This window comes from Pelobates fuscus, chromosome 7 (genome assembly GCF_036172605.1).
Source record: "Pelobates fuscus isolate aPelFus1 chromosome 7, aPelFus1.pri, whole genome shotgun sequence".
NCBI lineage: Eukaryota > Metazoa > Chordata > Amphibia > Anura > Pelobatidae > Pelobates > Pelobates fuscus.
Genome location: NC_086323.1, coordinates 77,068,451 through 77,080,976, shown reverse-complemented (window position 1 = coordinate 77,080,976; position 12,526 = coordinate 77,068,451). Strand labels below are relative to the sequence as shown.

General features: G+C 42.7%; 1 protein-coding gene across 1 annotated transcript in view; it reads right to left on the bottom strand.

The window, feature by feature from the left end:
- Positions 1 to 11,427, bottom strand: part of ASPM (assembly factor for spindle microtubules) — a 43,322-nt gene extending 31,895 nt beyond the window's left edge. Inside the window, exons 1-4 of the mRNA XM_063428065.1 lie at positions 11,137 to 11,427; positions 9,581 to 9,724; positions 7,573 to 9,013; positions 6,837 to 6,938 (exon numbers count right to left, since the gene is read on the bottom strand). Of these exons, the coding sequence (XP_063284135.1) occupies positions 6,837 to 6,938; positions 7,573 to 9,013; positions 9,581 to 9,724; positions 11,137 to 11,385 (1,936 nt within the window). The 5' untranslated portion in view covers positions 11,386 to 11,427. The remainder of the gene's footprint in view (positions 1 to 6,836; positions 6,939 to 7,572; positions 9,014 to 9,580; positions 9,725 to 11,136) is intronic.
- Between the last annotated feature and the right edge of the window lie 1,099 nt (positions 11,428 to 12,526).

Sequence of the window (12,526 nt, the reverse complement as noted above, 5' to 3'; positions counted from 1 at the left end):
TGGTACTAAGTACCATCTAAAAGATAGTTTTAGAAAAGTTTCCAAAATGTTTAAACAATGGATATATTTTTTAAGTCTATTAAATACCTGACACCATAAATCATACTGTATATCCAAGGATAGATCAACTTCCCATTTCATAAACGTTGTAGGGGTATTAGGACAGGTAGCGTTTTTTATTGCTTCCATTGCTTTAGCATAAACATGTTTAGATGATTTAGCCGATAGGATATCTTTAATTAAACCTCCCAATTTATCATCTCTATTCATAATATGTTCTTTAAAAAAACTTTTTAATCTTAAATAATTAAATATTTCTTTTGAGGGCAAATCAAGTAGAGTGGGTAGTTCAGCATAGTTTTTCAGCTGTCCATCATTGAATAAAACATTAATCCGATCGTTGTTATTATACCAATTTGTGTCATAATCTCTTCCAAAGATTGCAATGATAAAGTGTAGGGAATTAGATTCTCAATATTAAATTTAATTTTTAAATTATTCCATTCTTTTAAAGTTTGGAATAATATTATAGACTCCTCTTCTGTTATACTCTTTATATCTTTATTCTTATTGAGGTTATTCCATAACAATGGTTCTAAATTATTTATCTTAATTCTATGGGTTTCTAATTTATACCAAGGTTGGTCCCTCAGTTCAGTCCTTTGAAGGTTGGTGGCATGTATTATCATATTAGCCTGATATGATAACTTTATTAGTGGATAACCAATTCCTCCATCCCTTCCATTTTTTTGATAGGGAAGTTGTATTAATCCTTGGTCTTTTCCCTCTCCATATAAAATTTGTAAAGCTATTTTGGACCATATTGAGCCAGTGTGGGGATATCTGCAAAGGAATCATACGGAACATATAGGTCCATTTTGGTATTAAATAAGCTTAAGACAGACTATTGCACTCTCAATACACCCTCGGTATCCTCAGAGAATACTGTGGGCAGCTCACAAGGCTGTAATGAGGGGGAAACTGATCAGTCTCACATCCACACACAAAAAAAAAAAAAAAAAACACTCAGCTGGCAGAACTCGCAGAATCTCTCACAAACCTTCGGGTTCTTGAAACCAGCCATAAACAAAACCCATCCCCAGACGTGCTAACACAATTGACTGACTGACGCAACAAAATAAAAGGACTTTATGGCCAGGGACTCAGCGAGAGCGCTCCAATGGTCAAAACAGACATATTAGGAAAAGTCCAACAAGGCTCATACCCTACTGGCAAGCAAACAAGTGCAGAATCGACCAGAAACACATTCACAAAATACAGGCCACGAACAGACAAATCCACACTCGAAAAAAAAAAAAATCTGTGAAATTTTCCAGAACTACTTCGCCACCCTATATGACCATAGTCCCACCTCTAGACAACAACCAGTAACGAAACTACAATCCATAGAGGAATATTTTGATGCCATCCCCTACCAGCCCTAAAGCTGGAGGCAATCTCACCTCGATAGAAGAAATAGCTAAAACTATCAAAACCCAACAAGAGCCCGGGACCGGATGGATTCACAGGGCTTATTACAAAACCTTTCCCGCACTTACTCCCCCACCTTTGCAATCTTTTAATTCCATGCTTCAGGCGAACCCTTTGCCAGCAGACATGCTTCGAGCGAACATCTGCCTCCTCCCAAAAACTAATAAACCCCACACAGAGCCGAACCATTACCAACCAATTTCCCTACTGAACGTTGACATTAAAAACTCTTCACAAAACTGCTCGCGGACAGATTAAACCCCTACTTACCCAAACTCATTCATCCAGACCAAGTAGGTTTCATCCCATCCAGACAGGCATATGACAATACGAGACATACCTTTGACCTACTCTAGGTAGAGACACACAGACAGATACCCACACTTTTCCTGCCCCTGGACACCGAGACACCGCCTTTTATGGCCCTTCCTGTTTCCAACCCTCCGCAAACTTCGAATTCCTAACGCCTTCCTCAACGCGCTTAGGACTTTCTACTCCACTCTGGTGGCTAGCCTCCTAATCTCTATTGCACACCCACCCTTATTCTGCACTTTTTACGGTATGCGACAGGGATGTCCCCTCCTGTTCGCACTATCATTTGAAACCGTCCTCCAGACCCCAAGAATAGACACAGTCACATTGCGGGAGTGCAAGAGGAGGGAAGAATACAAGATAGCAGGCTACGCCGAAGACCTTCTCCAAACCCTCACGGCTCTAAGGTCTCAGGCTACCGCCTAAACCTGGGCAAAACCAAAACATTACCGGTCCAAATCCCAGAGGGCACGATGTCCGCACTTCAAGCCACCTACCCATTCCATTACAACCCAACACACATCCACTATCCACTATCTTGGCACTAACCTCCCAGCAGATGTCTCTAAAACATCGAAATCGAAATATGGAACAAACTCTCCCTAAAACACGTCCTCATGACGGATCCATCACCCCTCACGCCAATTCTGAGGAACGAGCAGTTCATTACGGGCATAAGTCCGCGAGACTTTACCCACTACGAGGACAATAATCTCCACCAAGTACACAATTTTTTCTGACAAAAAACAGGAGCAAAGATGCTACTGGTCTCAGTGCAAACAGCCCTGAGATCAGGTACATCACCTGGATATATATCGCAATGTAGAATCAAGGTAACAATGTACTGGCTAATATATCGAAAAATAATATCTAAATAGTGAGACCATAAAATAAGTGAAAAATAAAGTATATACACAAGTGTAATTAATGCAACCAGGATATGAGCCAGGTAAGGGCAACTCACATATGTATAGGGATGTGATCCAAGGTACTAAAAGATATATCTTTATTGAAAAATTAACTTAAAGGATAAAAATCAATCCCAATGCATTACCCCTATCCCTGGTTTATCAAGGACACTCCTCTTAGTGACACTGTACCCTATAAGGTGGAATCTCAGAATCTGTTCTCACAGGTTGAAAAAAATATATATATAGTTTGAGGAATCCAAAGTGTCTCTGTAGTAGTTATAATATAGTTACAGTGGATGACTCAGTCAGTCTGTAGCTAGTGATGATTACAGCAAAATAATCTAAGTATGTCTAGAAAGGGTTACAGTGCTAGATTTCAGAGGAGAGATACTGTCAGACAGCCAGTGTGGAGAGAAGGTTATGTTAGATCAATAGGTCAGTTTCAAATAAACTGACAGTAAAATTTTATAAAGCCTCTCTCCTTGGTAAACTTGCTAGACAACTAATCCCATTCGCGGACTTGCCTCAAACCACACCACTCACTACATATGACCACTTACGATACCTCCAAATAAGAAATTTCCTAGATACCACAGAATATTAAAAAAGTAGGACAAACCTCCCTCTCATCTTTTGAACAGACATGCATCCAAAGCCACGTACAGAAGAGTCAGATCTCTACGATATACTCCTTACTGGTCAAAGCGACCCATATCATCCCATTGTCATATCACGGCTTGGGAGAGGGACTTGGGCTTTCCAAACCGTTGAAAGACAAACCTAGCGTACACAAGTTACTGGCCAAACTAGCCTTAGTGACCAGGAGATCCATTGCCACACACTAGGGCGTTGTCACAGTCCAGACCATAGACGTTTAAAATAAATAAATATGAAAAAAAAAAAGACAAAGCTAGTAAAATGGATGGCATGATAACTCTTATTCATGACACAAAAACAAGATATGGGACCCTAGGCTCATTGAATTCCTACCAAATACCAGATAGGCCACGGGAGCGTGCACCCCCAACGAACCCAAAACCACCTGTCCTACTCTCCCAACTCCCCCTCCCATTATCCTACCTACACCGCATACACTTAACTCCACTAGTTTTCCCCCCATGCCACATCTATGAACGACGAGTGGGAATCCTCCTCCCTCGGGCAGTACCCAATGAATTACATTCTCGACAACACCTCACCCCATTCCCGGATGTGCCACCCAGCCGCCATGACCCCGACAGGTCACCAACTCAAACCATTACCCTTCGGGATAAAGAATGAGCACCTCAATACGGGACACTGTGGGCTCGCCAAGAGTCTTCAGTGAAACCCTACAGCAGATAACACAAGCACCAGGTGAATGGAACTCAATATGCCCTAAACTGAGACAGGAGTTTCTGTGTGTGTCATGCAACCACACTTTTGACGACCTTCACAATACCCTACAATAGTGGGTACCCAAGCCATGCCAACAACTGTTGTAATTTACTAGTCCTGTACTCGCATAATTTAACTATCAGTTTACTGCTTATGGTAATATGTACACATAATGCAACTACCCTGTTAGGTAACTCTACTAATATCTTAATTCTGTATTACCCCAGTTTCCCCTTTATTTTTCCTGTACTGAACTATTTTCACAGCGTGTTCCCACCGTCTACAAGTAATCTATGCAAAAAAAAATATGAAAATATATATATATATATATATATATATATATATATATATATATATATATATATTATATATACACACACACACGATTGATGTGCACACAGCTGCTCACATTGCAGCTTGGTGGGGCAGAGATCTTTGTATTGCTTTAGATCATGAAAATGTATGTATGTGTGGATGGCATACAGTGGTACAATCCCCACTTTTGGGATATGTGAAGTTTTGTAGTAGATGGATCTCTTGTTGGTATAAATGCCTTTAATAAAAACCAGCAATTAAAATACCACAGAGGGCCGGGTAATAGTATGGAAGTGGAGGACGGATGAGTCAGTATCTCCCCCCCCCCCCTTCCCCCTTCTCTCTTTTTCCCCTATTCTTTCCCCTTCCAAATCAAGGGAATTCTATACCTACACAAAAACCCTCGGAGGGAGGTAAGGGCACTAACTTACACATATGCATACTCTGGCGTATCTTTCCATGTGTTTTCATGCATACTTATGTACTGAATCGACCGCACCAATCTGCGCAATATGAAAGTGGCTTCTGCGTAAGCCAGAATGTTGTTGACATGCTCTTTCCTCCCAACCGAATGAAAAATAAAGAATAAAAAACAAACAAAAAAAAAAAAAAACACTATGCGTTTCTCCCCATTTTACTCTTATTTATTTTTACCTGGCAACAGAGTTTTTATTGTTCCAGTGAGAATTTACTCCAAAGAATCCTTGGTGGAGATTATACCACTCAAGCTTTATCCATTGAGCAGTCTGCCTGCTCAATAAAATGTGAGTAACCACTTGGTATTGTATTATTTCACCTCTGGCTTTTATACAATAACAACTACTATTGTTTCTGTTATATTTCATATGGTTCTTATACCAACAAGATATCTATCTACTACAAAACTTCATGTATGCCATAAGTGGGGGTTGTACCACTGTATGCCATCCACACTAGAGCTAGTCTTTTAGCTCTGAAAAACATGCGTAGGACCATATAGACCTCTTAAAAATAGTACCTGTTGGGATATACTGCACCATTATTTGCTGTCTTTTTCATACGGATTTCATGAATATGCCATGCCCATACCTTACTAAGGAATACTTCTAACAAGAGTGCAATTGACTTCGTATGCAAGGTTTTATTTTGACTTTTTGCTGTATTTATCAGACAGACTCCTTTGGACTTACTTTTTGGACTCTTGACTATTATTCATATTTCAAACTCTTTATTTTTATGTATTTGCTCTCTTTTTTTTTTTTCCTTCTTCTTCACCTGTGGCGCCGCCTCCCCCTTCACCTTTTTTAGTTTTGTCTACTCTACAGGGCCTGTGAGGGAGCCCTATTTTACAGGTGTGCTGCCTTATAATTATGTAGCGGAGAGGTAGTATAATCCACAGTATCTCTGCTGGGTAACAGGAACAACATAAAATAATCCAGGTAATCAATACAGCAGACAATAATCCCGGTAGCGTTGCAAGAATCCTTCCTTCCCAAGAACTAGACACATAGGCTGGGAGTTAACTGAGGTTTGTATTCACAGTTCCAGTATTTATGAAAGTCCCCATGCAAGGGGTTTCCATACTGACATAACAGGGGCATTCTGCACATTTCTCCCATAAGGCACTTCTGGACGAGAGGGATACTCCTACTAAAATATACAGTTAAGTGGATTATCCGTCCATGCAGCAGAACCGGCATTTTACATTAAAATATATAACACTTACATTATTCACCTTATTATAACGAATGGACTTTCGGTAGATAGCTGGGGTCTGAGCGTACATTTCGTGAAAGTACCGCTCAGATCCCAGCAAAAATAACCATACGCCACACGAAACAAGTATTATATTCAAGTTCCCTTCAAACTACCGATTGACTGTAGGGAACCACTTTACCGAAGGACCGGGGCTCCCGAACGGCTTGGAAGTCCAGCGGTATTCGTGCCATCGAGTAGCCAATTTTAGTTCCAGGCGCTCAACGACAAAATACCGCTGGCCTAACAAAGGATCCAAGATGGCCGACCGCCGCGTGGTCGGTAGCTGAACGGCGGCCACCCTGAATCTCTCTAATTACCGATTGCAACAATGTTGCAATCCTTAATGGGAGCCACACGACCTCCTGTGTGTGGTCTCCCTTCGGTAGTTTGGTTCGTTTCACGAACAGTGTTGAAATTCACTGTTCGTGAAACAATTGTATGAATGCTGGCAGTTTTTCATACACATACTTGGTTCTTAAAAGGTATATACACAGCTTTATAACAACACAATAAACAGTGGCTAATCCGCCACAATTTATCTCTGTAAGATCTAGTATATTAGCGCTGATTCTTTGTACATATTTTTCCCAAATGAAGATATACTTGTGTTGGTGATTTGAGAATCCGTTTAAAAAAAACAAAAACAAAAAACAGATAGGACCATATACATGTTGCAGCGAAACATTCACATACCTTTCCTACTCGTTTTTATCACGGTAGATTTTGCTTTCAAAGCTCCACGTTTTCCAGGAGACTTTTTTACTAGTTTAAGAAAGAAAAAAAAAAAGGAAAATTCTCAATATGATCCATGATGCACATTTCAAACCGAACAGAAGTAGCAATATAGATATATGCCAAACTGAGTAAAATGAATGGTAGATGGGCACCAATTCAATTGCAGAGCAAGCAGAATTCAACAAACATCTAATCAAATGGGTGAAGGCAGCATTTTGTACTTACTCAATAGTTGTTTTCAATACTGCTCTCCCTCAAAATCTCATGTCATAAAAAGATATAAAGGTATATCGGAATTTATGATTTTACATTACAAGGAACACTACGGCGTACGTCAATTGTATTCATTCCCATTACTGTAAGTGATGGTGAAATATTTAGACAACTTTTAGTATTGCAAATAAATTGCCATTTTCCATGGGTATGCAAACAAAAGTTAGGGAGCCAAGGTTGGTTACTTCTGATCAAGATGAACGGTCAGAGAAACAAATAAAAAAAAGACAGCCGGGACAGAGGGAATTTATTTTACATGGACGTAGGAAACATGCAAACTACCACAAAGACCAACATTGCTTTCAGAAAGATTAAAGAATATATAGCATATTAAAGAGAGGTCGAAAGAATGTCGTACTTCATCTAGTTTTAAAACTGACACATGTGCGGTATAATAATGTGGTTTTCTCTACATTTGTACTAGAAGTCTTACCTGCTCTTTTGTGTTGGCTTGGCTTCTCTTTGATGCCTACGTGTGCGACGGTAGGTTTAGAGAGGTTAATCTTCTTGGCATGTGGTAACACCTCCGTAAATTGTTTCTTAGCTTCATTAATAGTTGTGGTAAAGTCATCACTTTTTCTTTTTTGGCCAAGAACAATAGATGTGGGCGCAGTTACATTATAAGCTTCTCCAGACTCATTTTGATTGGTGGATATAATAGGCAAGCTTTGGCAAACACGAGAATTTAACTTTTTATCAGTTTCCAATTCTATGTCCTCAAGTCTCCTGCGGGACTTCCGTATGGGCTTATTGGAGTTGTCATTGCAATCACTGGCTTTTGTTTTGATAACAGTTGCACAGTCAATTGGGGGCTTTTTAGGTTCATTGTGACAGGTTTCTTCCACTGGCTTTAGCTCACTTCGCTTCTTTTTAACGCAATAAGTCAACCTGGAAGTTGCTGAATCAACATTACAGGAAGATTTGAAGTCCACATGTTCACTAACCAACTGCCATGTCTTAGCTTCTTCCTCTGTGAAAGAGGACATTGAGTCTTTGGAAGGAGTTAAGGAATGCAATGACAATTCAAACGGTGATACAGACTGCAAAGTAATACAATTCTCTTTAACAAACTGATCTGGTGAAAGATATGGTGTGTGCTGGACTTCATTACGAAAATAACCATTGCTCGCTAAAGAATCTGGGCTGGAAATGGTTCTTTGAGAAGTCAGAATCACAGCGGATGGTGAATTTGTTCGAGAGCTGGTAATACTGACACCATCTTGAGTGGACTCCTTATAAGAACTTGTATCTTCTACATGAAGATCAATATGTGCTGATGCATCAGTCTGAATAGTCTTGGGATTATAAAATTCAGTGGGAGAGAGCCCAGGATATGTAGGAGACAACATAGTTGCAACAGGAGTGCATGTAACATTGAGTGGTCGGTTTATTGCTGGATTTATCGGCGACATAGAACTTTTTCTTGGTTTTTGGTCATTAAAAGTCCAATCCTCATCAATATGAAGTTGTCTCAGCGTCCTAGACATAGTTGTCGTCTCCTCTAAAGTATCACTGCACTCTGTTAGGCACAAGACAGAATAGGTTTTTGATCTTCTTAAGGAACTGTCAGTGAAAACATGCTTATCTTCAGCAAGTAGACTTGGATGGAAAACGGGTGTTCTGTTTTCAACATCAGGTTGCACACATTGTGGAGAAGCAATTTTTACTGTACGAGTATAGTTTTCACAGGAGAGTAAAGGACTCCGCACCCTCACGATTTTTCCATACTTCCTTTCCTGGCTTTTATGATCAGTTTTGCTGATGCCTTTGACAGCAAGTTCTGTCCTCTTTGTTACAGGAACTTTTGATCCCAAAAGCACCTCTCTTTTTTTCATGGTGTTCCTTAGTTTTCCATGCACATTCTAAAAGCAACCAAATTTAAACATCAACATAAAAAAATTAATATATATACACATACATACACACACACACACACACACACACACGATAATACAGTTAGAGAACAAAAAAGGCAAACTTCCTAAGATCACAACAATATTGTGGACGACATTTTGCTACAAACAAAGCTCAAGGTCATAACCAGGCTCTCCCGTCCTAGTGCCCCACTAGCATTCCCACTGTGTAAAATGACTCAAAGCACTATGTAAGATTTGTGACAATTTACTGTTCAAGTTTCAGTATTAAGCACCTAGATGATTTAACATGAATGTTCCCCCATAAATAGACCAATGGAACGCAGGGGAGTGGGAGCATTAGGGAGTAGATGGTGGAATCAGTGCAAGATACAAAAGAAATAATTGAATTGATACAGAGCACATGTATGTAAATAGCTGTATGTAAATGAAGATAATTAAAAGTAACATTTGCAATGGTTTGAATAAGAATACAAGTAATGGCACAATGCAGAGGACTGCAATGTGATTTATGATAAAATACGAGCCTATGGATAATAATTTTTACAATCTTACTTTTTTCTTGGTGGGTGCCTCGGATCGTCCCAACAGAACAGCCTGATGCTTTACTACATCATTTACAACAAAAGTAATAAGCTCGCGAATGGCCCCTTCCTCTAATGGAGTCCATGTTACGGTCAATGGAATCGTTTCAGAAGCCTGGATTTATAATAAAATAAAAACAATAAAAGAAAAGTTGATTTAGACAGCATCATTGGCATTCAGCAGTATTAAAACTATACAATCACCATAACCACTACAGCATGCTATTTGTTTTGGTTCCAGGAGTGCCCTGTCAAACTCTTTGACAACATATCTGGGCTGCCAGACACTGGTCATTTTTCTCCGGAACCTCATGCATAAGAGCTTACATCAGCTACCCTAAGCTTAGCCTTGCAATTGAGGGATATCACATGTTATGCACATTGCCTTGCTGAGAGCAGAAAGCAACCCAGGAGGCGTCCTCTTGCCTTGCACAACTGAAATCAAAAAAGGTGTCAAGGAGGCAGCATGTATCCCTGTCCATAAAATTGCTGCAAACCCCAGGAGGTGATGTGTCGGCTTGGCCAGTTGAGCACAGAGAGAGCCACTGAGAAAGTGTCACTGTGCCATCCTGATTGCAGCTATATGCCCAACAAGCAGTGTGCACTCTGACCAGTTGAACACCACAAGTCACTTGGTATCTGGTGCATCACCCAACCCAGTGCAAAAATGATCACCAAGCAAGAGGCATCATTATTGACCCTGCCAGATGGCAGCAGGTCACCAGGAAATTCAGTCACGAGAGACATGGTGTGTCACCCTGCCCAGCTCAATGAGTAGCAGTGTGTCACCTTGCTCAGCTACGTGCATCAAGACGCTAGAGACACCACTTGTTGCCCTGCCCAGCTAAGCACAATTGAGGTAATGTGTCACCCTGCCCAAATAAACATACAGCAAGCCCCCCAGGATGTAGTGTGTTACCCTCCCCAACTGAGCAGAGTAAGCCGCCCAGCAGGCAGCATGTCACTATGCCCTCCTCTATGCTCAGCACAGAAAGTGTCACCATGCCCGACACAGATAATGTCACCACCATACACAGTACAGAAAATGCCAGAATGTCACTGTCACTGCTCCCGGCTCTGTACCCAGCAGCTACAAGGTCAGTGTACCCAGCAGCTACAATGTCTGCTGGGTACACTGACATTGTAGCTGCTGGGTACAGCAGCTACAATGTCAGTGTACCCAGCAGCTACAATGTCAGTGTACCCAGCAGCTACAATGTCAGTGTACCCAGCAGCTACAATGTCAGTGTACCCAGCAGCTACAATGTCAGTATACCCAGCAGCTACAATGTCAGTATACCCAGCAGCTACAATGTCAGTATACCCAGCAGCTACAATGTCAGTATACCCAGCAGCTAGAATGTCAGTATACCCAGCAGCTAGAATGTCAGTATACCCAGTAGCTATAATGTCAGTATACCCAGTAGCTATAATGTCAGTATACTCGGCCGGCTCTATACCCGAGTATTATAGTGTCAGTACAGTCTCCCTCCGCCCAGCTCCCCCGGCCTCCCTCCCCGCACTGACCGCTATGAGGATGTCGGTGTGGGACACGGTGAAGCCGCGCTGTTCGGGCAGTCTGTGCACGGTGACCCGGACTGGCTCCGGGTTGGGGTTCTGCAGCAGGAGCCGGGAGCTGCGAGCCGTGCCGGTCCGGACACAGCCGAAACTGACAAAGGGCGGCCGGGAGAAATGTGTGAGAGAGAGGACCGGGGGGTCCTCCGAGGGACGGCCGCTCGGTGCAGCCGCAGGTCTCGGTGTGGAGACAGTCAGCATGGCCGCTCTATCTCCGCTCTGCACTCCGGGCTTGCTCTATTCACACAGCGGGTCCGACCGGCTGATTCAAACTCTGTGAGAGCTAGTACAGCATCCAACGGCGCCGTGTGATTCGCCGTGCGTGTCGCCCTCATACAATAACAGCCAATGAGAGACAGCGAGCGGAGCTAGAGTGCTGCGCGAGCGGCCAATCAAAAACGGGAGATTTATTTAAAAATGCATCGTTCAGCGCGTGGCCTGGGTGACGTCTAGTCTGTCTGGCAACGCCAAGGAAACAGACTGTGTAACCCCTTCACTGCCAGCATTCCAAGCCATGCACTAAACAGGCTGTGTAACCCCTTCACTGCCAGGGTGACAACCAGCATTCCAAGCCATGCACTAAACAGGCTGTGTAACCCCTTCACTGCCGGGTGACAGCCAGCATTCCAAGCCATGCACTAAACAGGCTGTGTAACCCCTTCACTGCCGGGTGACAGCCAGCATTCCAAGCCATGCACTAAACAGGCTGTGTAACCCCTTCACTGCCGGGGTGACAGCCAGCATTCCATCCATGCACTGAACAGGCTGTGTAACCCCTTCACTGCCGGGTGACAGCCAGCATTCCAAGCTATGCACTAAACAGGCTGTGTAACCCCTTCACTGCCGGCTGACAGCCAGCATTCCAAGCCATGCACTAGACAGGCTGTGTAACCCCTTCACTGCCGGGTGACAGCCAGCATTCCAAGCCATGCACTAAACAAGCTGTGTAACCCCTTTACTGCCGGGTGTAACCCCTTCACTGCCGGGTGACAGCCAGCATTCCATCCATGCACTAAACAGGCTGTGTAACCCCTTCACTGCCGGGTGACAGCCAGCATTCCATCCATGCACTAAACAGGCTGTGTAACCCCTTCACTGCCGGGTGACAGCCAGCATTCCAAGCCATGCACTAAACAGGCTGTGTAACCCCTTCACTGCCGGGTGACAGCCAGCATCCCAAGCCATGCACTAAACAGGCTGTGTAACCCCTTCACTGCCGGGTGACAGCCAGCATTCCATCCATGCACTAAACAGGCTGTGTAACCCCTTCACTGCCAGGGTGACAGCCAGCATTCCAAGCCATGCACTAAACAAGCTGTGTAACCCCTTTACTGCCGGGTGT